This window comes from Dendropsophus ebraccatus, chromosome 13 (assembly GCF_027789765.1).
Source record: "Dendropsophus ebraccatus isolate aDenEbr1 chromosome 13, aDenEbr1.pat, whole genome shotgun sequence".
NCBI lineage: Eukaryota > Metazoa > Chordata > Amphibia > Anura > Hylidae > Dendropsophus > Dendropsophus ebraccatus.
The window spans coordinates 43,723,624-43,750,655 of NC_091466.1; the positions used below are offsets into that span (position 1 = coordinate 43,723,624).

The window sequence follows — 27,032 nt, forward strand, 5'->3', positions numbered from 1 at the left end:
ACGTTGCATATATAAAAGTAGTACCTGTGGAAATAAGGTTTTATAGTATGATAGGCTATGTTCACCTATAGTATTTCTGTCTGTATTTTTTCAGCCAAAACCAGGATTGGGTTGTAAACCAGAACATTTTTCCATTTTAAATTTTCTCTTCACATACTGACCAAAATATGATGTATGAACATAGCCATAGCTGTGTATGACTTTTCAAGTTATGCGCTCTGGTACAGTTGCAGTGTCGACACTCACAGGAAGCAGAAGGTAAATTAAGACCAGCTGCGGGGACACTGGCATGGGTAAGTATAACTTTTTAATTATGTTCTGATCTGTACATTCTATCGGTAGCTTGCGTGCATATAAAATGGGAAAAAAATGATTTAAACTTTTATTATGGGATGGATTTTTTTTATTGATGACTTTTTTTAATTTTACACCATAACTATAAGTCCCCCTGGGAAACTTCTATTATAACTTTACTGATCTCTCATAGAGATCAATGCAGTACATAGAGATCAATGCAATGTTCTGCATTGACCCATGACATCAGTGCTCGATTGCTATGGGCTTCTGAAGCCCATAATAATTAAGTGCCGAACCGGGATTAGCCAACCTGGCCACAAGCACAGATTGCCCCTCAGCGATCACATCTCTTCATGTCGTCAAGGGGTTATCTAGCATTAGAAAATCATGGCCATTTTCAACACAACTCTTGTCTCCAGTTAAGGTGTGGTTTGCAAATAAGTGCCATTCACTTCAACGGAACAGAGGTGTAAAACCCCTCCCACACTAAAGACAAGAATGGTGCTGTCTCTGGAAGAAAGCCGACATGGTTTTATTTATTTTTTTTTTGATTCTGGATAACCCCTTTAAGCAGTGTTAAACCCACTTGCTGGACTTTCGTTTCGCAGCATATATTATGGAAAACTTCATAAGTCATTGTTGTGAAATTTTATTTTGCAGAAATCAATAGTCCAGGCGATTTTAAGAAACTTTGTAATTGGGTTTATTAGCCGAAAAATTAATTTTTATCATAAAAAAACAAGTTTGAAGCTCTTCCCCTGTCTTCATTGTTCTCCTATGGAGAGAGGGAAATAAGACACCAAAACAGGACAACAAAGAGTTAATTAAAAGCTACATTACCCAGCTTGCTCCTCTGATGTCACCACTGACCTATCTGACCTCTGAATAGCTCCCCCATTGTGTAATCCTTTGTTCTCTGCTGCCACATTTCTCCTCCGTCTCTCCTCCCCCCTCCATAGCACAGACAGGATGCGTCTGATTGAGATTTCCTGATTCTGAGCAGTGGATGACAGAAAGGAGGGGGGGGCGGACCTGGGAAAAGGCTTTTTAAATGCAGATAATGGCATATTTGCCTAATAAACCGAATTATGTTTCTTAAAATCGCCTGGACTATTGATTTCTGCTAAACAAAATTTCACGACATTGACTCTTTAAGTCTGTCATTGCAAATTACAATTGGTGTCGTAAACAATAAGGGCTGATGTGGATGTGTAGGTGAAAAAGTGCAAGTGCTATGGCCTTTAAAACGTGAGGAAGTAGAAAACGAAAGTTCAAAAATGAAAAATGGGCTGTCAACAAAGGGTTAAAACAAAAAAAATTAGCTTTCTTTTTTTCCGCCATGCCATTTGGTACATTTTTAGACTTTTTTTTTTTTTTCCTATAGTATATGCAATTTTTCTAATTGCAAACTAGGCTTTTTTGGGGTCCCAATCCCAAAATGTGTGAAAACTTCTAAAGGCAGATATAATAGCTGACAAAAGGGCCGTGCACTTAAAGGGGTTGTGCAGCCAAGACTTTTTTTTTTTTTTTTACTCACCCCCTTCCCAGCCATACCACATAAAAAAAAAAACAAAAAAAAAACCATTCACTTACCTCCCTGGCTCCCACCACGCTGCTGTCCGTACTCTGCAGCTCCAGTCCCTGGTGTGCTGATGCTTCTGAGATTTAATGTGGGAAGCCCGCCCAGCCATTCAGCCCCAGTAGCAGTGTCCCACCTCTGCCACTGAATGGCTGACCGGGCCTGCCATGCCACGTTTTAGGAACCTGGAAGCATCGGCACACCAGTGACTAAAGCGGTAGAGTACAGGCGGCAGGGTGGGAGCTCGGGAGGTAAATTGTTTTTTTCCCCCCACTTTTCCCCTTCCAGGGCATTCTGCAAAAATGAGTTCTGGCTGGACAAGCCCCAAATATTTTAGGGGAATTATCAGCCAGTAGGGAAAAAATTATCATTGTTTGTTTTTATTTTTTAGCAGTAAAACATAAGTTTTACAGCTAAAAAAAATGGCACAAAATAATGTGTGTGAACATAGCCTTACCTTGCCCTTCAAGTCCTTACATCTATAGTAGTGAGATCCTTATAAAAGTAACCCCCAGCAGGATTGTGAGTCCCTCTAGTTTCTCTTCCCAAAGCTTTGAATGTTGAGGCATGATGGGTATTGTAGTTCTGCAGAAGACTAGCAGTTTGACACTGCTTCCCTAGGTTGTTGTGGTGGCAGCACCAGGTTAGTTGGGCCTTTTCTTTGCCCTATAAATAGATCTTTACCTAGAGATGAAAGCAACTTGAGACTGATTATTCAGCATTTAATTACTGGTGGCTGAAGAAGTTAGATGCAACCCTGGGGAGTCCAGGAAAACATGTATACAGCCATATGTTATGTCTGTTTTCCCAGCCTCCCTAGGGCTGCATCCAACTTCTTCAGCCACTGGTATACAAATGTCAAACGATCAGACATGAGCATGTGCTCATCTCTAAACCTGGCTGCCAACCTCCTGACCTATCTGATATTCTTTTTAAAAGATCAATTCTGGGGTGTTTTTTTTCTTCTTCATTGCATTTGCTCCTTTGGAAAAAAAAAAAAAATGTAGAAAGGGCTTCTTCCCACTTATTTCTTCTTTTGATGCATTGACAAAATCGTGATTTCAATGGTTTTATGAGGCTGGAAACGCTTTAAAAAAAAAAAAAAAATTGCCATTATCATCAGATGAGGATCCAACATAAAAGAGAAGTACAAGTCCTCCCCCTATATTTTTCATCCCATTCAAACCCACGTCCGTATTTCGCACAAAAACTGCAGTGGCAGCGTTCCAAACAACTGCTGTGTTTCCAGCCTTACTTTTTTTTTTTTAGTACACAGCGTGCTCTGATAGGCCCATCTTGCTACCTTTTAAGTCCATAGAAGTCAATGGGTTAAATAAAAAAAAATAATAATTTTCATGGTTTGTGTCAGTATGTGCTCCATGTTTTACATCTGTGTTTCAGCAATATCATCATAACGGCACAAAATATTACCATTTCCAATAGCAAACAAAACACTCCTTCCTATTATCCATCCATATATGAGGCCATGTTTTTTTTTTTTTGTTTTTTTTTATACAATGGTGTGAATGAGGCCTCTGACTATAAAAACACTCCCACTGCTAACAGGGAATATTTCCAGTCTATTCCAGGAGGAATAACAGAGGAATCAAGCTGCTCATCTCTAAGAAAAGTTGCATGAGTACTAACCCAACCCAACAGGTCAGGCCCTCAGTACATGCACGGCCCTACTAGATTATGTATTCCTAGACCTGACATGTTACTCATTCATAATTTAATAGCTTAGATAGAGATAAGACCTTCACGCCCCAATCTGACTTGATGCAATCTCTCACCTAAATGTGACTCAGGAGCTTCCTGCAGGTGACTCATGTCATGTCCACATACTACAGGCATGTATGCCATACTTTACATTGTTTCCTATATTAACCCTTCCCTGTAAACAAGCAAGCCTTGTGTATTGGTCATGACCTTTAGAGAGCACTGCAAAAGTGATCACCTACAGATACCGTAGAGGTTATGACCGGCCTCAAGGCAAAGTCTGCTATGTAAAGCTCCATTCACATTGCCACTGGTTAACAGCAGGGCCCAAACACTAATCCCTTCAAATAGCTGATAGGGATGCTGGGAGTCCTGGCATCAGGATAGGCCATGTAGGTTATATGGCTGAACAGGTTTGTCACACAAGGATATCCTCTCTCCATATCAGGACCTATAGACATGAAGGAGAGGCATACCCACTGAAATCCACACAGAATTACTGCATGGGTGAACATAGCCGTAAAGCAGTAGAGTCCATGCTGTTGGTCTCCAGCTGCTGCAAAACTGCACCTTGCTTTCTGGGCATGCTGGGAATTGTAGTTTTCCAACAGCTGAAGAACCATAGCTTATAGACCACACCCCCTTGAGGCCTGGGGCCCCCTGTTTGCTACGCTGTAACCTCATAGTCATGCCCCTGCAGCAGTCTGGAGTCTCCTGTGTCACTAGAGCAGCTGCATGGCATGCTGGTAGTTGTAGTCCCCGCAGAGTAGCTCCAGGCTGCCCTGCCATGAAGTTTCACTCTCAGCAGCAGTGAAAACAACACCCCATTCCTGCACAGCATTTCCCGCCCTTCCCCCTCTTCCATACGGGCACTTCCCGCACCGACCAATCCCGCGGCCCCTTCAGCAGCGCTCTGCGCTCTCACTCTAGCTTGCTAGGCTTGGGCCCTGGCCTCTCTGCTGGTGTGGAAGCAGCGCGTCGCAGCCAATCAGCGGGCGCCCTCCTTTTTGAACCTGCCCGTTCGTCAGCACAGCGCTAGGCGGGGCTAGAGATCCGGGCAGGTTAGGTTGTGTTTGTGTTCTGTGTGCCATGGACTCAGCCCAGTGATATTGACAATAGAGAGGAAATTGACAAGAGGGGGGCACAGTCCTGACCGAAAGCAGCAGCGCTCCTCTCCCTCTGCCCCCCGGGGACAGACGCAGCTAGGGCCCAGCCCGGGGAATGTGACTGCCTCTCTGTCAGGGATTTCCGAGGTGATTGTGAACGGAGGAAGGAGGATTATCCCGGGCTCGCAGGAACAGGCTGCTGCTGCTGCTACCGGGGCAAGCGCTGAGGCCTAGGCTGAGAGCACAGCAACCCGCAAGGAAGGAAGGAAGGGAGGGAGGGAGAGCCCTCTGTGCCCGCGGCTCCGGTTACCAGGAAACCCCCTGCAAAATCTCTGATCCCTATTAAGAGCTACAAGGTAATCCGCCACATTCCTGCCTCCCCGTGTGTGGGGCACGTCCCCTCCCCCTGCCCGGCGAGGATAGACAGCGTGTGTGAGGGGAGGATATACAGTGTGTGTGTGTGTGTGTGAGGGGAGGATATACAGTGTATATGTGTGTGAGGGGAGGATATACAGTGTATATGTGTGTGAGGGGAAGATATACAGTGTATATGTGTGTGAGGGGAGGATATACAGTGTATATGTGTGTGAGGGGAGGATATACAGTGTATATGTGTGTGTGTGAGGGGAGGATATACAGTGTATATGTGTGTGTGTGTGAGGGGAGGATATACAGTGTATATGTGTGTGTGTGTGTGAGGGGAGGATATACAGTGTATATGTGTGTGTGTGTGAGGGGAGGATATACAGTGTATATGTGTGTGTGTGTGAGGGGAGGATATACAGTGTATATGTATGTGTGTGAGGGGAGGATATACAGTGTATATGTGTGTGTGAGGGGAGGATATACAGTGTATATGTGTGTGTGTGTGAGGGGAGGATATACAGTGTATATGTGTGTGTGTGTGAGGGGAGGATATACAGTGTATATGTGTGTGTGTGTGAGGGGAGGATATACAGTGTATATGTGTGTGTGTGTGAGGGGAGGATATACAGTGTATATGTGTGTGTGTGTGAGGGGAGGATATACAGTGTATATGTATGTGTGTGAGGGGAGGATATACAGTGTATATGTGTGTGTGAGGGGAGGATATACAGTGTATATGTGTGTGTGAGGGGAGGATATACAGTGTATATGTGTGTGTGAGGGGAGGATATACAGTGTATATGTGTGTGTGTGTGAGGGGAGGATATACAGTGTATATGTGTGTGTGTGTGAGGGGAGGATATACAGTGTGTGTGTGTGTGTGAGGGGAGGATATACAGTGTGTGTGTGAGGGGAGGATATACAGTGTGTGTGTGTGTGTGAGGGGAGGATATACAGTGTGTGTGTGTGTGTGAGGGGAGGATATACAGTGTATGTGTGTGTGAGGGGAGGATATACAGTGTATGTGTGTGTGAGGGGAGGATATACAGTGTATGTGTGTGAGGGGAGGATATACAGTGTATGTGTGTGTGAGGGGAGGATATACAGTGTATGTGTGTGTGAGGGGAGGATATACAGTGTATGTGTGTGAGGGGAGGATATACAGTGTATATGTGTGAGGGGAGGATATACAGTGTATATGTGTGAGGGGAGGATATACAGTGTATATGTGTGAGGGGAGGATATACAGTGTATATGTGTGAGGGGAGGATATACAGTGTATATGTGTGAGGGGAGGATATACAGTGTATATGTGTGAGGGGAGGATATACAGTGTATATGTGTGAGGGGAGGATATACAGTGTATATGTGTGAGGGGAGGATATACAGTGTATATGTGTGAGGGGAGGATATACAGTGTATATGTGTGAGGGGAGGATATACAGTGTATATGTGTGAGGGGAGGATATACAGTGTATATGTGTGAGGGGAGGATATACAGTGTATATGTGTGAGGGGAGGATATACAGTGTATATGTGTGTGTGTGTGAGAGGGGAGGATATACAGTGTATATGTGTGTGTGTGTGAGAGGGGAGGATATACAGTGTATATGTGTGTGTGTGTGAGGGGAGGATATACAGTGTATATGTGTGTGTGTGTGAGGGGAGGATATACAGTGTATATGTGTGTGTGAGGGGAGGATATACAGTGTATGTGTGTGTGTGTGTGAGGGGAGGATATACAGTGTATATGTGTGTGTGTGTGTGAGGGGAGGATATACAGTGTGTGTGTGTCAGTGAGAGGATATACAGTGTATGTGTGTGTGTGAGAGAGGATATACAGTGTATGTGTGTCAGTGAGAGGATATACAGTGTATGTGTTTGTGTGGGGAGGATATACAGTGTTTGTGTGTGTGTGTGGGGGGGGGAGAGGATATACAGTGTATACGTGTGTGTGTGTGTGGGGGAGGATATACAGTGTATACGTGTGGGGGGGAGGGAGGATATACAGAGTATACGTGTGTGTGAGGGGAGGATATACAGTGTATACGTGCGTGTGAGGGGAGGATATACAGTGTATACGTGCGTGTGAGGGGAGGATATACAGTGTGTGTGTGAGGGGAGGATATACAGTATGTGTGTGTGGGGAGGATATACAGTGTGTGTGTGTGTGTGTGAGGGGAGGATATACAGTGTGTGTGTGTGTGGGGAGGATATACAGTCTATATGGCAGGGTTCACACTATGTATATTTCAGTCAGTATATTTCAGTCAGTATTGCAACCAAAACCAGGAGTGGATTAAAAACACAGAAAGGCTCGGTTCACACAATGTTGAAATTGAGTGGATGGCCGTCATTTAATGGCAAATATTTGCTGTTATTTTAGAACAACGGCTGTTATATTGACATAATGGCCGTTATTTACTGTTATATGGCGGCCATCCACTCAATTTCAACATTGTGTGGACAGATCCTTTCTGTGTTTTTAATCCACTCCTGGTTTTGGTTGCAATACTGACTGAAATATACTGACTGAAATATACGTAGTGTGAACCCAGCCTAAATGTGTGTGTGTGCGCGTGCGTGAGGGGAGGATATACAGTGTATATGTGTGTGTGAGGGTAGGATATACAGTGTATCAGTGTGAGTGAGAGGATATACAGTGTATATGTTTGTGAGGGGAGGATATACAGTGTATATGTTTGTGAGGGGAGGATATACAGTGTTTGTGTGTGTGTGAGGGGAGGATATACAGTGTATATGTGTGTGTGAGGGGAGGATATACTGTGTGTGTGAGTGTGTGTGTAGGATATATAGTGTGTATGTGAAGATAAATAGATTGTGTATGTGTGTGATGAGACTATATACAGTGAGTATATGTGTGTGAGGAGAGAATATACAGTATGTTTGTGTATATGGGGATATATAGTGTGCTTATGTGTGAAGAGAGGATATACAGAGTATATATCAGTAGAGTGTGAGTATATACATGTGTATGTATGAGGAGAGGATACAGTGTATATATGTGTGATGAGATGATAGTGTATATATGCGTGATATGCAGTGTATATGAAAAGAGGTAGACAGTGTGTCATTATGGCAATAGGATATATAGTGTGTACAAGGATAGGATTTACAGTGTATACACACCTTAGATATGCAGTATGTGTGGATGTAAAGTAATGATAGTGAGTGGATATACGGTATGTATGGAAGGGTGTAATGTGTATGTACATAGGATACATAATTGTGTGTATGGTGGATGTAATGTGCAGTGTGTATGAACAGAGGATATACAAAACGTGTATATGTGGGTATGATACAGTATGTGTGTGTGTGTGTGGGGGGAAAGAGTATACACTGTATGGTGGATGTAACGAGGAGAGGATACACAGCGTGTATGTGGATATTGTATACGGTACATGTGAGTGTGTATGAGGAGAGGATATAACGTGGACGTGGTATACAGGGGCTGCATGTGTGCATGTCCAAGAAGAGGATATACTGTATAGTGTGTATGAGGATATAAAGTACAGTGTGTAGTGAATAAGTATATTCAGTGTTTATATGTGTGCAGTGTGGGAAGTGTGTAATGTAATAGCATTGAAAAGACAAGCCGGAGTGCCTCCTAATGTGGCCTCGTCTGATCACTTTCACAGGTGTGCACTAACCATATGTCGTTGTGTACGGAAAGGTAAAGTGTATGTGCCTGGATTGTAATATCCTCTACTGCGCATTCCGGAACGGTTCATGGCATTACCTGCTGGGTCATTTGACCAATACCAGCACCAGTCTACAAAGAGAAGCTCTTCAATACTTGCTGGGTGCAGTGGTTCTCCAGTCCACTGTCACATGCCACAATCGCCAATTCTGAGACCACCGGAAAACTACACAGGATTCTTCTAAAACCTTTATTGGATTACATGCACAATTCTTTGAAGGCCCTTTGCGATGTATGCTATCCCGTGAAGGGTGTATAATACTCTGTGGTCTCGGCATTAGAGATGGTAGCATTCCATGATGGACCAGAGAACCACTGAGTCCAGCAAGCTCAAGGAGTTTTTTGGTCTCCTAGTCCTGGCATTGGTCTGATTAGTGTAATATACAGTGTGCTCATAAGCTGTGTAGGAGGATAGGATATACAGTATGTGTAGCGTATGAGAATGTGTAGATATATACAGAGGAAATATACATTTGGGGGTCCCCCCTCATCACCTCACTATACATCTGTATATACCAACTATGGTGCAGTAAACAGTGGCTCCTTCCTATACATGTGGCTGTGTCAGTACAATTCCAGGAAGATTTAAACACTGTCGGCTCTCCTGACATTATAATGATACACAATGCCGGGAGTTCATTCCTTCCACTGTGAAGCCTCACCGTCCTTAGGGTTCCGTGTTTCATGGGATGTGTGAATGCCCCCTTCAAGGGTTTTTTTTGGGCAGAATGGACTAATGAATTTTCTACAGGATCGTCAGGTTGTCGACACTCATACTGATCATCTGCTCGGCGCCACACTACACAATAAATGGAGTTTGTCCCTGTTAAAGGGGTATTCCCGTTCTCCACTATTATAGCTACACTTGTAGGTCTTGTCAAGTTAAATATTTTTACAAATACATTTATTTAGCAAACTTGTCTCCATTCCCTCCCATTGACAGCTTGTTGTGTACATTACCGACCACTGCTCTGCTCTAAAAGCAAAATCTCTCAATCTCTCTCTCTGTCTATATATACACACACACCTTGCAGACTGATGTTTTTAAGGTCCCCATACACCTTATACCAGAAATGGGGAACCCTCGGCCCTCCAGCTGTTGCAAAACTACAATTTCAATCATGCCTGGACAGCTAAAACTTTAGCTGCTTGTCATGGGTTTAGATTTTCCTATGAAGTGTATCAGGCTCTTCCAAACAGCCACCGACAGATGATGTGGTCATAGGGATCAAGTGTGCTGTTCCCCACGTTGCTGTGTGTGGGGAGGACGGGCAGCAGACAGGAGAGTTGGTTATTAAAGGTGTATGTCCACCTTTTAACACTGGTCTGTAACCTAGAGATGAGCAAACTTACTGTATAAACAAAGTGAATCGCTTTGGTAGCTTGGCAGTGGGCTTATCACCTGGCTGCCTTCTAATTGCCGCTCCTCCCCAGGTGCCTGGAAAAGCTGCATCCTGTTCTGGGAAACTGGTGAAGTGCTGAGATAAGGACATAGGAATACCCCTAAGAGTTGTGGGGTAACCCTTTACGTGACATATATAGGCAATTTATTGATGCTTAAACCAGAAAACTAGTGAAGTTGTTGTTTTTTCTTTGTCGTCAAAAAAAAAAAAAAAAGCATTGCAAGCCTTGATAAATTCCCCCCAGTTGTTTCCAAACCTTGGTCTTTAGGCCCTATTACACACACAGATTATCTGACAGATGTTTGAGACCAAAGCCCGGAATGGATTTGAAAATAGGAGAAATCTCAGTCTTTCCTTTATGACCTGTCCTCTGTTTATAGTATGTTTCTGACTTTGGCTTCAATAATCTGTCAGACAAATCTGTGTGTGTTTGTGTGTAATAGGGCCCCTTAGGGTCCTATTCCACGGGCTGATGGGGGCCTGATCAATAATGTAAACGAGTGCCGATCTGCTAGATGTCCTTGCAGCCCTTGTTTAAACACCATACTTTACCTAGACATGTTGCAGGGCTTTTTCTGCGTTTATTCTTCCTCCCGATCGCGCGCACAGCAGCAGCAGCTTCGGTACGGCCTGTCTGAGCTGACAGACCGCACAGCCAATCACTGGTCGCGGCGGTCCAGGCGAGTGATTGGCTGAGCAGTCTGTCAGCTCAGACAGGCAGCACCGAAGCTGCTGCGCGTGGGATCGGGAGGAAGAAGGAGCACAGGAGAAGCCATGCAACATGTCTAGGTAAAGTACTGTGCTTGTGGAATCGCCTGTCGTCCGTCACACATCGCTTTTTACGTGCAGCGATGCACGGTCGGTGCGCAATGATTTTAGGTTTGATCCTAAATAAACAATCAGCTGAAGACATGATCATTGGCTGATTATTGTCTCTATTACACAGAACAATAATCTGTCCGTTTCGTCGCTCCGTGTAATAGGGCCCTTACTCTGTGTTGTGCCGTCACTGCTCAGGAGCTATATATGTGCTGTACTGTACAATACACCGTCCTATACAGTGGATACTGTGCTGCTAGATACCTTGCACTTTATCATACAGTGGGGGCTGTGTCCTACACTTCCCATCTACAGTGGGTCATGCATGCAGAGTCTATAGAGATACCGTAATGTCTGAGTTCACTCGCTGGGCTGTAATTCTATCACCCATATACTATAATGGAGCATGAACCCCTTTTTACTACAGTCAAGGTGTGTGGGACAGTAAATGGTAAAGTTTGGCCACACCTGAGGCTCCAGTCATGTGGCAGGCTGGCCAGCACTGAGCATGCATTTCCCTATGCTATAGCTTTATGTATTGCTATTCAGGTTATTTTGGTTGGGAGCAATGTGCCTGCTCTGCACAGTCTGTCTTTTTTCCCTTCACCTCTTGCACTTGTTTCCCCCATTACATCTGAGCACATGACGGCTCGGAGAGGCCTATCCTCCTGCATACCTAGCATACATGCATGGCAAGCAGCACAAACTGCATTTACACAAAGATAATCTACCTTTATCACGTGGACACTGATTGAGTAGCTTTAGCTATATTTACCACATACTCTGGCCTGGAAGGGGTTAAGGATTACTATTACACTATCAGGTCTTAATAATTGATAAGGAAGGTGATACAAAGTGCTGCTAAATATACACTAAGGAAGTTTGAGGTGACTGACACCCATTGTATGCTGCATCACTCATAGCAGAATAGGCCGTACCTGCTGGATAGTGAGATACCTCTGTCCACTGGTTAGGATGAAGACATAGAGGTGCAGCTATAGGGCAGTGCAGTCACCTCCTGAGACATCAGTAATATACATGACACTGTATGTCTGTGAAGGTGGATAGTGTTGGGGTCCTATTACAGAGTGATTTTTAACAATTAACGACTAACGATAAACAATCGCAAACGAGATTGTTTGTCATTTACCTGAAAGCGTTCACCACAATGATGGTTGTATCGTTACTGTGATCGTTATTGCAATTGTTACTATCATTGTTTACTCCTTCTGATCCCAGCAAAACAATGAACAATGTGCAATTACACTGAACGATTAGCGAAAAAAATGCAGAACGATTAACGATAACTTTAGGTTCTAATCTCAATCAATGACATACGAACGATTTTTCGATTGTTGCCTGAAATGACACAGAACGATTGTCGTTTTAACGATTTTTCGCACAATAATCACAATAATGTAATAGGGCCCTTATACTAGTGTAAAACATGTAGCCTAAAATGTATTTTTCCTACTAGAATTACTTCTGCACATAGTAGTAAATATCAGTCTTCAGATAATGTGACCCAGGCAGCCATGTGTTATCTGGGCCTGTGAGAATATCTTCAAAACATTATTGGATTTCTAAGTACATGTGAGCTACGTTTCGACCCATCCAAGCACATGCTTGATGAAAACCCAGATGGGTTGAAACGTAGCTCATGTACTTGGGAATCAAATAAAGTATTGACTTTCCCGCTATCTTGGACTAATTCATCATATGTCTCTACAACATGGCAAGCAATAGGAACACTTTAAACAATTTTCTGATTCCCTTTAATAGCTATCCTATGTGTATGGTCAGCACGTGGCCTCATGCACTTGGCCATATTATGGCTCTGTTTTGGAGGTGTTATAGTCTGTCATTGTAGTGTGTAGTTGCTGTCTGATATACAATTCTTCTGAAGGAGTATAACATTACATGTTTGTCATCAAAGTAAAAGGCTAATGATGAAAAGCATGGGCAGTTGAGTCTACCAGAGTAGTAGCTGATGTTTCTTAGTGTCTCCCTGCGCCCACATACTTAAACATTGTCCCCAACCTGTGGCTGTCCAGCAAGTCTACAACTCCCATTGTGCCTGGACCGCCTTCGTCTAGCATATGTAAAGTTTAGAGCTGCAGTACCTAACCCGTGGCTCTTTAGCTGTTGCAAAACTACAACTTCAATCAGACCATATGGGAGTTGTAGTTTTTCAACAGCTGGAGAGCCACAGGTTAGTGAACACTGCTTGGAAACATACTTATAAGGGACGTATAATTTTTTTTTTGCAGAAATCAATAGTACAGGCGATTTTAAGAAATGTTGAAATTGGGTTTGTAAGCCGAAAATGCATTTTTATCGTGAAACAGTATTTTGAAGTGTAATCCTTTGTTCTCTGCTCTCTGCTGGGGAATAATCTCCCTCCTTCCTCCTCCCCCCTCCCCTCTCCATAGAACACGCAGGATCTGGCTGATGTAAAAGATTCAAGATTTCCTGATAATGAGCAGTGAATGAGTGAGAGGGGGGGGACCTGGGAAAAGTCTTTTTGAATGGAGATAATTGCATATTTGCCTAATAAACCCAATTACAAAGTTTCTTTAAATCGCCTGTACTATTGATTTCTGCAAAAAAATAAAACAGTGACACTTTAAGCCACAAGCCTCGAGCTGTTGGTGGCACAAGAACGACCTGCACCCTATATGGCGGGGGTGTCACTGTTATGGCTGATGGGTGTATAGAGAGTTATGTAACATAGACGCTTGTACACATAGAAGAGCTTATCCTGGAGAAGATACTCCTGCTATACTTTATACTTTCACTACTTACTCCTTTCCTTGTGAATCCTTTTAGTGGGTCAGGATAGGTACATGTTATAAAGCTCCCCCCCCCCCCCCCATATCTCGTTCTGCCTCCGGGTGACCAGCTTATGAGATGAATGGTTCCATATGACATAGCTTCCAAGACTATAGCTATACAGATACTACAGACTGAGCATTTGCTGCTATTCTTACCCATGTTCTGTGCTAAGCTAGCGTAATATACATATATAGAACATAAACAGGAGCAGATGTTTACATTGCTTTACAATACAATTTATGCATAGATGGCACTATAACAGTCTGCCTTCTGTTCTGCTCACAACACCCTGGTTGCATGTAAATGTAGGACTGCATCCACTCATCCATGTGGAAAGCATTCTCAACCGATTGGGATTCAAATCCATCCTCGCAGATCATACATGCTGATTGTCTCCTGGGGCAGATAGGCTTACCTCTCCACGCTCCCATGGTGTCCTCCTGTGGTGTCTCCACTGTTCCCCACTGACTGACCCCCACCTCCTCTTCCGAGACAGACTTGTCTTAGCGGTGACAGTTCACACAGCCAATCACTGACTGAGACGGGACAGCTCCATGGCCAGAGATTGGCTGAGCAGGCTGTCACTGCTGAGAGGGAAGTGAAGTCAGTCAGTGGGGGACAGTGGATACACCAGGGCAGTGCGGAGATGTAAGCATAGCTGCTTTGTTTTCTATATACTTGAAACAATACATATAAAGTTTTTTTTTTAGCTGAATACCCAGTCTTAATGAGTCACCTACAACCTGTCTAGCTGCTGTACATGGAGGTTTCTCTGGGCATTAGCTGGTGGTCATAATAATGTGACTATGTAAACATGTCCTTAGAAGACAATGCTAAGTGCAGACAGCGGATTGCTTAGTGACGGGTTTATCCAGCATTGGGTTAGTACAACCAAAGTTCACACCGTGGGTCTCCCAAAGTCAGGCTGCTGGCAGGGAGCTGTAAAGCCGGAAGCTCCTGCAATTAACTTTAAGACCTGTAGGTCGTGTAAGTAACCCTGCAAAATCCATTGGCAAATTGCACATATTAGCCTGTGTTTTACTGTGCGTTACAACAGATAGGGCCGATCCTTGACATGGCCTCTAATCTAGGTGGATGATGTTCTACAGCATGTGAATGGGGATTTGTAAAACTCCATTGATTTTCATTGCTTTTTTAGTTCTATACTGCAGTTCTACAAGTCTTAATTTGCTCATTTTCTGTGTAATAGAAATGTTTGTTTTTCCCTGTTGCCAATTTGTTTGACCTCTCTAGTTGTCCAAATTTTGCATAGGTCTATACTTTCTACTTATGTAAACCATGCATTCTCTACAACAGCCTTTGAGATTGGTTTCACCATAACATATGACAATTGTCAGAGCTCTGCTTGTAGCCGTTGTCAGGACCTTTCTCCTACTTGGCACTCTTGTCTGTTCTGCTTGCCTAGAATTACTTCCAGTGTATTTTAGACAATGACAATGAATGGATAAATGTTCTTAAGAATTATCCTGATTTTAACAAGTGTGCCGGTTCTGTCTGCCCCGTTTACTTTGCCCCATAGCACCGCATGCGACGTCATCGTACTGTAGGAAGTCTGGTGCCAGGTTTCAGCTCCTTGCAGGATCACCTGTCAGGAGTGCAACAGTATCTTCAGCACATGCCAAAAACTGATGTGAATAAGGCTGAAAGCAAAGGAGGCAAAAATATATAGGTCAAAGGGTAGGATGTAGTTGCAATGGTGCATTCTACAGCAGGTTAAAAAAAAAAAAAATGCCCCAAAACTAAAGGAGAAAAATCTGCTCTGGTCTGCCCCACCCATGTTGGGTTACTCGGACTATTTCATCCATAGTCTTGTAATGTTCTGCAGCATCCAGTGACCTTGCATCACAATTAGGGGTAGTATACGCCACTCTTTTTTTTTTTTTTTTTTTTTTTTTGTCTTGTCTGACAAAGGGGTCAGTCTCTGTAACTGCAACCGCTCTGGTGAGTGAAGCACTAAGGTGCACGTTCCTCCCAGGTATATCTAATTATTGGTGGGGCATCAGAACACCCAGATACTATATTTCTAGGACACAGTTGTCAAGTTGGTGGCCCTCCAGCAGTTTCAAAACTACAATTCCCATCATGCCTGGACAGCTAAAGCTTTGACTGTCTATGCATGATGGGAGTTGTAGTTTTGCAACAGCTGGAGGCTGCAAGTTTGACCCCCTACTCTAGGACGTGTCAGAAGGTTGTTTTTTTTTTTGTTTGTTTTTTTAAAGAGTGGTTTTAAATACATTTTATTTGTAGCTTTTTAAAAAGTTGAAAAGTTTTCGTGCATTCCCATGTGTCTCAATGGGTGTAGTAGAAATCTACAAGGCAAAAAGATCTTATGTCGATAATATGATAGATTTGACACACTTTACAATGACCTAATTGAGAGTGTGACACAAGTGGTGTGAAAAGGTGCAAATAATCCTCCTCCCTTAGCGTCCTGATTTTCCAGCAGAGAGGTGGCAGTGTATTATCTCCATTTTGTCTTTGCTTTAGATGGCTCACTTGTTTACATCTCCATATGGACCATAAGAAGGAACAACTCCTGCAAATGGCCATGGTCTCATAAAGATGTGAGCCCCTTTTGTTGGGTGATCTATTAGGGCCTGGTAAAGAGCTCTGTGCACTCTGCTGCCTCTGTTATATAGCACCATACAGAGAAGTATTTTATAACTATCACTATCAGTGTGGCATCTGCCATTGTCCCTAAATGTACAGCTCCAGACACACTTACTTAGTTGGCCGTGTATTTGTGCCTTGTCAGTTTTATTTTTCTGGCTGGAGATATGACACCGTAATACTTTATATGATTAATTTGTGGCTAATGCAAAGAGCGCAGCACTGTCTTTTGATGTAGAGCAACAAATCCAGCAACAACCGACTTGAAGAGAAATTTCTCTACAAAGCTTATTTTCCTTCAGTAATTATCCTTTAGAGAGCATTTTGTTCTCCCCACGGAATGTTTTTTTTTTTTTTTCTTTGTTTTCTCGGCTGCATTTGATAGGCAGAGACATGAGATCCCAATTTACAGCTCAATATCCCACAGCAAGGTTTTCTTCTAGGCCAGGTTTTTATTTCCCTCTGTGGCTCTTGCTACAAATATGCCACAGTTCCATTGCAAAATCCACATGTTTAATATACAGGTTTTGGAAGAATTCGCTCAGGCCCCCATGTATCATCTGCAGTGAATATCTGATTTGACGAATCTGGAACAGAATTCATGATGGGAGTTGTAGTTTTGCAACAGCTAGAGATCCTGAGGTTGGGGAAAACCGCTCTGACTTTTGGAGTGTTTGTGAGGGACCTTCCTCCCCTATAAGCATTAGGGACTATCTTCTCCTAGAAGCCATTGTAGGAAGCTGTCCTCTTCTAAAAGCCATTGTAGGAAGCTGTCCTCTTCTAGAAGCCATTGTAGGAAGCTGTCCTCCTCCCCTAGAAACATCGCTCTATACTTTGATGGAACATGACATACTGTTTTCTGCATATTTGTATGGAATTTGTCAGAAACAAAACATATATGTATGAAATGGAAGCCATATGGCCATGGGGCTGCCATAGTAGTGTACCTATCAGGTTATGTGGTGCCATAATAAGAGCTGTGCTCTGGAGACCACACAGATTCTCTGGTCATCTATATGATTCTGTGTGGGCTATACATTCATCCGTAATAAAACCTTATCGGATGAATCATCTAATACTTGAGAGAATCACATGAAATAATAACACATCATTTTCCTCCTTAAGATACACAACTACTATTCTTTTTAGTACCTAATTTGGCACTGTGTTTAAGATTCCTCTCAAGCTTTCAAGCGTCATTCTTGTAATCTGACATTCTTGTGGACTCGCCAGTGTTATACAGCCTTTTACTCGCAGCTTTTTATGACCAACTCTTATTTTAAAGGGGTAATCCAGGTCTACAAAAACATGGCCACTTTCTTCCAAAGATGGCCCCACTCTTATCTCCATCTTGGGCTGGGTTTTGCTGCTCAGTTCCATTGAAGTGAATGGAGCTTAATGGCAAACCGCACCTGACCTGGAGACAAGAGTCGTGTTGTCTCTGAAAGAAAGTGGCCATGTTTTTGTAGCACTGGATAACCCCTTTAAGTTCATAGGACGTGGTGTTGGGCTCTGATGTTGCCCAATTGTCAATTCTTTGGGCGGACAGCGGAATCCCCCGGCACATATCACTGAGTCTATGGGTCCGGTGGAACTTCAAGCAGAGGCTGCCCGGCGGAATTTGCTTGAAGTCTCTGTGCGGATTCTGCAGTGTGAACGTCTCCTAACATCTCCACATTTAGTGGGCCCCACTGAACATAAGATAGGCAGGAGAAATGCACAGCCGAGGAAGGGACATAGCTACACCTCCACTTTGGTCATGTCAAGGGAGTTGATATTCCAATCTTCTAAAAGTATTTTGCTAGGGTCCAGAGAAAGGGGGGAAGCAGCACTGACCCAAGTAAGTGTGACTGTAGTTTCCTACACAGCTGGATTACAGGACCTCTACTGTCCAGCGCTGTCACCCTTTCTCAGGATTGGGGGTCTCAGTCTGCATATCCCATGATGTGAATGTATTGCGGTGTTATGCAGACAGATTACATAGTATTATTACAGCAACACTGTAGCCTGTGGCCAAAGAGTTCAATTCAGAGGATTAACCCTTGTTAATGTTTCTTCGAGAGTTATAGGACTTTGCAGGTCCCTTATATTCAATGTGATTCGCTTGCAGAGATCTTTATATACTTCGTCCTGGCTGTGGACTGTCAGGAGACTGAGGGCTGTAATTTCACCACAGCTGGAGATGCACAGGTAGCAGCCCATTCATTTCATGATTTGCCCTTTATTGTCTTTCATATTATAGCTAGCCTGGCCTGACCAATAGAGATGACACAAAAGTGAAACATTTTCACAAGGTTTGTCAATGTTTGGTTGCAGAATAGAAGTATGACATTGTCACTTTACAAAACCTGCACCCAAACTGGAGACAAGACTGATGCTGTTTCTGGAAGAAAGTGGCCATGTTTTTGTAGCAATGGATAACCCCCTTTAAACATGTCGGCAGCAGATTGCCTACTTGTTGACTTTTTTTCACATGGAGATTGAAGAAACTGATTGGTATACAGTGAGCAGCTGACCGGGGTCTTCTCACCATGTCCCCCATCCCCAATACACTGGTGCTTGAGGTTAAGATTTATCCTTCTATGGAGGTGACCTTGTTTGCATTGAAGCTACACCTTTGTTTGCTTATAACTATGTAATGCACTTATGTAACATCCAGCATACCTGTAACGATCTCTTTACTTTTTGCATACTTTGTCCTTTTATTTTTTTTTTTTTTTATAACTGTAATTTTTATTAAAGATTTTGACATTTTTCCATGAAACACAAAAGCACACACATGGTAAGGCTTTTACCTCAGCCCAGAGAGGTAATGCAGACATAGAGCAATTGCAACAATAGGCTGTAACAGTTGGAATATATATAGTTTCTGCAACCATCGTAAAAATACCAGGGCCGAAACACGGCTGGAGGATTACAAAACAGTATTAGCCAAGAACGGGCGGATCCAACAAGGTAATCCGCTCGAAAATAAGGTACACTGATAACACATAGCAACAAATCACAAGACAGGAGATACATAGGAAGGAGGGGAAAAGGGGTGAAGTAGACTGTTAGGGTATTCCATCGGCGGTCGTAAGAGAGGTGAGGTAAGAGTCCCACATGGTCCATACTGAGTCAAACATTTCCATCTTATTGTTTAGAGAGGCAGTCAGTTTTTCTAGGGAGCGCAGTTCCTGCATTCTAGCAATAAAACAGTTCATAGAGGGGGGCGAGACCTGTTTCCATCCCCTCGCAATCAGCGATTTAGCAGCAGTCAAAATGGTTAGTAATAATTTGGATTGTTTCTTCCGTAAAGTTTTGGGGAAGAGATTGAGCAAACATATAGCAGGGTCTCTGGGGATCTCTGTGTGGAAGATTGTAGTGGCCATACCACAGACATCCCTCCAGAACTGCTCAATAAGAGGACATTCCCAGAAAATATGGAAAAGTGAACCAATTGCACCAAGGCATCTCCAGCACGTCGGGGAGATAGAAGCATTCAGCCTATTGAGCAGTTCTGGCGTGTGGTACCAGAACATCATCAGTTTATATTGCGATTCTTTATAGGTGGTACATATAGAGGATTTTGCTGCCCTTTCCCAAATCACATTCCAGCATTCTGGTGGAAGCTGCCTGCCCAACCACGTCTCCCAACGGGACATATACGCATGACCAACCTGGGAATCACCCACAGGGGAATTGAGGATACTATAAATATCTGAAATTAATCCAGCAGTGGAGGTATTACACCTCACCAGTTGTTCAAACGCTGAGGGTTTGGTCACCGTGAGGGTTCCCAGGCGGGACATCATAAAATGTCGTATCTGCAAATACATAAACCCCTCTGAAGACGGTAACTCCGCCCTGTCCACGAGCCTGTCAAATGGAAGGAGAGTGCGAGTGAGTGGGTCTACGATGTCAGCGAATTGGAAAAGTTTTTTCGAACCCCACAGTTTAACAGGATGGGACTGTAAACTCGGCTGAAAGTTAGGGAAAAGAAGAAAGGAGTGTAGAGGAGAGGCTTTAGAGATGAGCCCAAATTTAGAATAGCAGGAAGACCAGATATGCAGGGTAAAGCGGATAGGCCCCAGTAGGTTGAGATGTGCGGAGGGGGGGGGGGAGGAGTGCCACAAAAATGAGTTGGGGTGAAATGGGGCCAGCCAGATCTTCTCAATTTCCACCCATCTCTTGTAGGCCAAGTACTTTGACCATGCAAGAATCTGTCGCAGGTGGGTCGCCCAGTAATAATGGAGTATGTTCGGAACTGCCAGCCCGCCTTGCGTCTTACTACTCATCATTACCGACTTAGGTATGCGGTGCCGTTTTGATGACCAGATAAATTTAAAAATATCCCTCTGAAGGGCCTTGAGTTCTGAGAGAGGTACTCTTACAGGAAGAGTTTCAAAGTAGTAAAGCAATTTGGGCAATATGGTCATTTTCACCGAGGCGACCCTACCCAGGAGAGATATAAAGTGGGAGGTCCATTTAGAGAGGAGAGTTCTGATGTCCCTAAATAGAGCGGGGAAGTTAGCTGAGTACAGGGTAGTGTACGAGGGTGTCAGTTGAATGCCTAAATATTTAAGGGAAGATGTAGTCCATTTAAATTTAAATACAGAGCGCAGATGTGTGACCTGGTGGGCAGGCAGATTTAAGGGCATGGCTTCTGATTTAGTGGTGTTAACTTTATAGCCTGATAGGACTCCAAATCTAGTGAGGAGGTCGCGTAAGACAGGGAGGGTCGTGACGGGGTCAGACAGGGTGAGGAGGACATCATCGGCAAAAAGCATAATTTTGAATTCCTTGCCTCTAACCGACACCCCACGTATATCGGGGCAATTGCGAACCGCCGCCGCCAGGGGCTCGATGCATAGAACAAATAATAAGGGCGACAGCGGGCAGCCCTGTCGGGTGCCATTCAAAATTGGAAAGGTTCTAGACAACATATGGGGGAATTTAATAGCTGCAGTAGGGGTCGAATATAATGCCTCAATTGCAGTCAGAAAGGGTCCCCTAAGACCAAAGCGTTTTAGGGTCTCAAACATAAACGGCCAGCCAAGGCGATCAAAGGCCTTTTCTGCATCCAGACTAAGAAGCACTGCCCTCCCTGACTGCTGGTTGACTGCATCGATAATGTCAATGGCCCGTCTGGTATTGTCCCCACCCTGTCTGCCAGACACAAACCCAACCTGATCTGCATTCACGAGGGAGGGTAGCCAATAACCTAGTCTAGTGGCCAATATTTTGGTGAAGATTTTAAAGTCTGAGTTCAAGAGGGAGATCGGCCTATAGTTGGCACAATCTGTGTGGTCCTTACCTGGCTTAGGGATGAGGGTGACAAATGAGTGGGACAAGGAGGAAGGTATAGCTTCCCCTTGAAGAAAAGAGTTAAAAAGTGATAACAGTCTGGGGGACAGGTCTGCAGAGAAGGTTTTATAATAGAGATAGGTAAAACCATCCGGTCCCGGTGCCCGGCCCGACGGAAGAGATTTAAGTGTTTCTGACAGCTCTTCCATGCTAATAGGTGCATTTAACTCATCTATAGCATTGTTTGGCAAAGAGGGGAGCTGACATTCTGACAGAAATTCATTAATCCGGCAGGAACGGGCCTCAGGGTCGGAGGGAAGGGTAGACGGTAGCGAGTATAGCTTAGAGTAGAATTGGAGGAATAGGGAAGAGATATCCGCAGGATGATATCGCAGAGCGCCCGAGGAATCCCTGAGGACCTGGGGGGACTGGGAGGCTGTTTGGTCATTTAGTTTGCGAGCTAGGAGAGTATGGGCTTTATTGCCTTTTTCATAAAAGCGCTGCTTGGAATAGAGGAGCAGCTTCTCTACTTTCATTAATGATAGCTCTTTCAGACGTGATCTCGCAGCCACCAGTCGCCGCAGCCCCACCAGAGATGGGCGGTCAGCTAGGGAGCGCTCCAAAGTCTGAATTTCCCGCTTAGCTGCCAGAAAGGCCATCTGGGAGTCTCGTTTATGACGAGAGCTCAGAGCGATACAATGCCCTCTGACTACTGCCTTATGGGCCTCCCACAGGATGGCTTCAGAGTTTACAGAGCCCCCATTGTCCAGGAAGTAAGAGGTAATACTGGCCTTGATCGAATCACGGGACAACGGGTACTTCAGCAGGGTTTCATTTAGGCGCCAATGACAATGGCGTGTTGGTGTCATTAAGCTTTTTAGACAGATCACCACTGGCCCGTGATCCGACCAGGAGATAGGGTCTATATGTGCCTTTTGTAGGAGCCTGACAGTGGGAATATTACCAAAGAAATAATCAATTCTAGAATGTAGGCGATGTGGATGGGAGTAAAACGTATATTCCCTCTCCGTAGGATGGTCTAGCCTCCAGAGGTCGTATAGGTTATGTTTTCGGATAAGTTTGCGGAATTCAGTGGAAAGTCTGGTCTGGTCTGCAGGGACAGCTCGGTTATCTACAGAGTGTCTGTCTAGCAGATCTGAGAAAGTTAAATTAAAGTCTCCCCCTATAACTCTGGGAGCCGGGGGGTATTTTGCCAACTTATTGAACACCCTACGGAGGAAGGGAATCTGGGTCCTATTTGGGGCATAGATATTACAAAAAATTAGAGGTTTACCATGCAGCGTGCCTTCCACTATGACATACCGCCCGCCCGGGTCTGAGAATGAAGAAGAAACCTGGAAGGGGAAGGAGCGAGAGAAAAGGATAGCTACCCCTGCAGTTTTAGTGCCCCTGGAGGCAGTGATAGCTATGGGATAGGAGTGGTGGGAAAAAGAGAAGGTCGCGGTGTTATCAAAATGCGTTTCCTGTAGGAAAGCCACGTCTGCTTTTAGATTGCGTAATTCCCTTAAGGTCAAACGGCGTTTGACATTGGAGTTAAGGCCCTTTACATTTAGAGTCACTATTCTAGCCATTGGGAGGGAGTAGTGAACACGGACCAGCGAAATAACAACTCACCCAGTTCAGACAGCTCGCGGACAGGGACGGGCTCCCCTCACCATTATGTAGATGTAGGTTAACAGCCGAAGGACCCCTGGAGATAGGGAGAGAAGGGGAAAGGAAGGGAGGGGAGAGAAAACGCAGACAGACAAGACAAAGACACCATAGACGGACATTTGTAGGAGCCCATGGCTCACCATCCTGACACATCATATCAGGACAAAGGGGTAAATAGATTAACCATAAGAGTATAACATATAGAAATAAACAACCCAAAGGTTGAAACATTATGCCCCTATCGGGGGGGAGGTAGGAAGCACCAAGTGGGTCAACAGCAGACCAAGCAAAGAACATACAAAGAACTGAGCAACACAGCTATGGTAATATCAATTATCGTAAAAGTAGGCCATGTTACAATAGCCCATAAGGGGGTAGGCTGTTGTGAGGTAGGGAGGACACGAGGCTCACAGCCACGTCTCTACTCATGAGGGAGATCTATGTCCTGCACAGGAGTGGGAGTCGGTTCAGTGGATCCTGAGCGCTTTCTCTTCTGTCGCTGGGTTTGCCACACTGGTGGCGGTGATGGAGGAGGGGGAGCGATAGTCCATTCCGATATTTTGGGAATCGGGATGTCCAGGGTGTCACAGAACTTGGGGAGGTCTGACAGGGTTCGCAGGACAGCGGAACGCCCATTCCTGCGAGCAGAGAGTGCAAAAGGAAAGTTCCATCTGTATGAGGCGTCGCAGTCCCGCAGAATTGTAAGCAAAGGGCGCAGAAAGCGGCGTTTCTGCAGAGTTATCCAGGATAAATCAGGAAAGAGTTGAAGGGATGCACCGTAGAAATCCAGATCCCGGAGAGAGCGAGCTTTAGTCATGATGGCCTCTTTAACCGTATAGTCATGTAGGCAACAGATAACATCTCGGGGCGCACCCGATGTCGGTTTGGGCCTGAGAGCCCTGTGTGCCCTGTCGAACTTAATCTTGTTGGTGGGTGGTTCACCCAGAATGGAATTAAAGAGTCCTTCTAGTGTACTGACAAGGTCATCATCATGCGTCGCTTCGGGGAGGCCTCTTATTCGTATGTTATTGCGCCGCCCTCTATTATCCAGGTCTTCAATGTGGCGTTGCATATCATCCAGAGTATGGGCCTGGGTGCAAACAGTGGATCTCAATTTGTCAATATAGACTCTGGTAGAATCATGGTCGTTTTCCAATGAGTCAACCCTCTGAGAAATATGGTGTAGGTCCTTTCTCACCTCTGCAAGCTCTACCCTGAAAGTCTCTTTCACTTCATTAATCAGGGACTTAAAGTCCTGTTTGGTGGGGAGCTGAGACAGCAGGTCCTGGACCCCTTGCTGGGACATAGTGCCTATGATAGAAGTTTCAGAGTCCGAGTCTGCTGTGCGCCAATCTGATCTAGGCGAGGTATCAGAGCGGGACGGGGCACCATTATTCTTAGTGGACTGAGTCTGGCCCCCCTTCTTATTCTTCTCCCCCCGCTGTGTTTTCTGTACGGCGGCCATCATATATTGTGATATGCGCTGCTGCCCCTTTAAGGTGATGGGGTCAGCGCGCTGTCGGGCCTGTTGTATGGGGGATAGAGAGGCTTGATGACAGCTATCCCCTTCTATAGTTCCCAGGCCTGTGTCCAGAGCTCCCAGCTCGTTGTCAGAGCTAGTAGGGGAGAGATGAAGGGGCCCAGCTACAGGCCGCACTCCGCCGGCCGGAAAACAAGATGGCCGCGCGCCACGTGGGAGCTCACCCTCCGTCTCGGCTGTCGGGCCAGGCGGATCCCCTCTCCTCACCTCCGATGGACTCCGCGGCGGGCTAGGAGGGATCCGGTCCCTGGCTCCAGCCAGGTCTGACCGCGGGCTGCAGGGGAGCTGAAGGAGCGTCCGCCTCGTGTCAGGCCGCCGGGACTCTGATGCGGCCGCGCCGCGAGTGAGGTATGGGGCGGACGGGTGCAGGCGGGTAGCAGGTCTGGCGTGGGTGAAGGGTGGTCTCGGGGTCTCCCGGTACCTCTGCTCCATGTATAGGAACCGGTCAGCTGCCTCAGAACGGGTGTATGGCCTCTTATGTAGCTGTGTATGCCCGGAGCTCCTCACTCAGGCTGCCATCTCCCTTGTCCTTTTATTTTTATTCAATGCCATTTAGAAAACAAAAAAAAATAAAATTTAAGCTCATTGTCTCTTGTATTTTTACAGCTAACTCTTCTTTCTTTTTTTTTGTCTTCAGTAGGGATATGTCCTCAGCACCAACCACTCCTCCATCAGTGGATAAAGTAGACGGATTTTCTCGGAAGTCCGTCAGAAAAGCCAGGCAGAAGAGGTCACAGAGCTCTTCACAGTTTAGGTCTCAGGGGAAGCCTATAGAGTTAACACCGCTGCCTCTGCTTAAAGGTAAGAGCACCATGTATACCAGCAAATAAATAATAAAATATATATATATATATATATATATATATATATATATATATATATATATATAATATTAATATATTCACAGCACTTAGTTATACAGAACATTTAAAGGGATTTCTCCAGGAGAAACACTCATCAGCTATCCACAGGATAGGTGGTGGTTGTTTTAATCTGACAGAGGTAGCTGAGGACTGTGGGTCAATGCTGTTGAATGGTGTGGTAGCACCTGTCTCTGACTACCACTCCCTTCAATTGAGGGATACAGGACCTCTGTCTAATTGGATGTTCTTGCCTAAAACACAGATATTTCAAATATATACATTGGCAATAGGAACAAACTTGTAGACTCTGTTCACATTGTTGTTAAACTGGTTATTCAGGATTAAAAAACAGCTAAGGTACTGTCCTCAGGTTGTGTGTGATATTACAATTCAGTGCCATTCACTTTAGTAGAACAGAGCAGCAGTACCCACACCCAAACTGAGGACATGAGTGATTCTATTTCTGAAAGAAAGCCGCCATGTTTTTTTCAAGACTGGATAACCCCTTTTAATGGTTCGTTCACACGTACAGGATCTGCAGCAGATTTAATGGCCCAGAGTTACTTTGCATTGAATCTGCAACTTCAAATCGGCGGCATCAAATCTGCTGCTTATCCTGTACGTGTGAATGCACCCTTAGTCTTTCTGCTATTTTGGCTAGAAGAATAGCACAGTATTTTGTGCCATTCTTGCAATATAAAATACTTGAACCCAGACAGAGTCAAAGTGGTTCAAGAGGATTTGTTAGTATGACTAAAAACAAATCTGTCATAGGTGGGTTCACACGTGCATACAAGCCCTGTAGAATCAGATGATGATCTGGCATCTGCTGTATAAAGTGGGTCTGTCTGGTTTTGTCATGGTTTTCATCTTGGAAGCGATATTGAAGAAGAATGCTCTTTCTACTGCACCATTCTAACCATGGAATGATGAAGTCACAAAAGCAGATGTGAACAGAGCCATTGATGTCATAGTTGGTTGTTGTTGAAGTAAGCCTTGATATGTTTGTGAACAGTCTTCACAAACTGAAAAGTGGCCTCCACCTGGAAATACTACCTCGCCTATTAGAGAGACATACACCTCAGTCTTTTCTTCATGGCCGTTCTCTATAGTCTGTTCCTGTTCAATATAATATCTGTCATCTAAACATTCTTCCAGCTGACACCTGCTCATCCTGTACACACTTGGTTTGG

General features: G+C 44.5%; 1 protein-coding gene across 4 annotated transcripts in view; it reads left to right on the plus strand.

Moving 5' to 3' along the window:
* The first annotated feature begins 4,630 nt into the window (after nucleotides 1–4,630).
* Nucleotides 4,631–27,032, plus strand: part of PPP2R5E (protein phosphatase 2 regulatory subunit B'epsilon) — a 104,394-nt gene continuing 81,992 nt past the window's right edge. Inside the window, exons 1-3 of one of the 4 annotated variants that reach the window (XM_069951403.1) lie at nucleotides 4,631–5,057; nucleotides 8,727–8,761; nucleotides 25,614–25,777. In XM_069951403.1, coding sequence (XP_069807504.1) covers nucleotides 8,742–8,761; nucleotides 25,614–25,777 — 184 coding nt within the window. In that variant the 5' untranslated portion in view covers nucleotides 4,631–5,057; nucleotides 8,727–8,741. The remainder of the gene's footprint in view (nucleotides 5,058–8,726; nucleotides 8,762–25,613; nucleotides 25,778–27,032) is intronic. The other 3 variants (XM_069951402.1, XM_069951404.1, XM_069951405.1) reach the window with 3 other exon arrangements.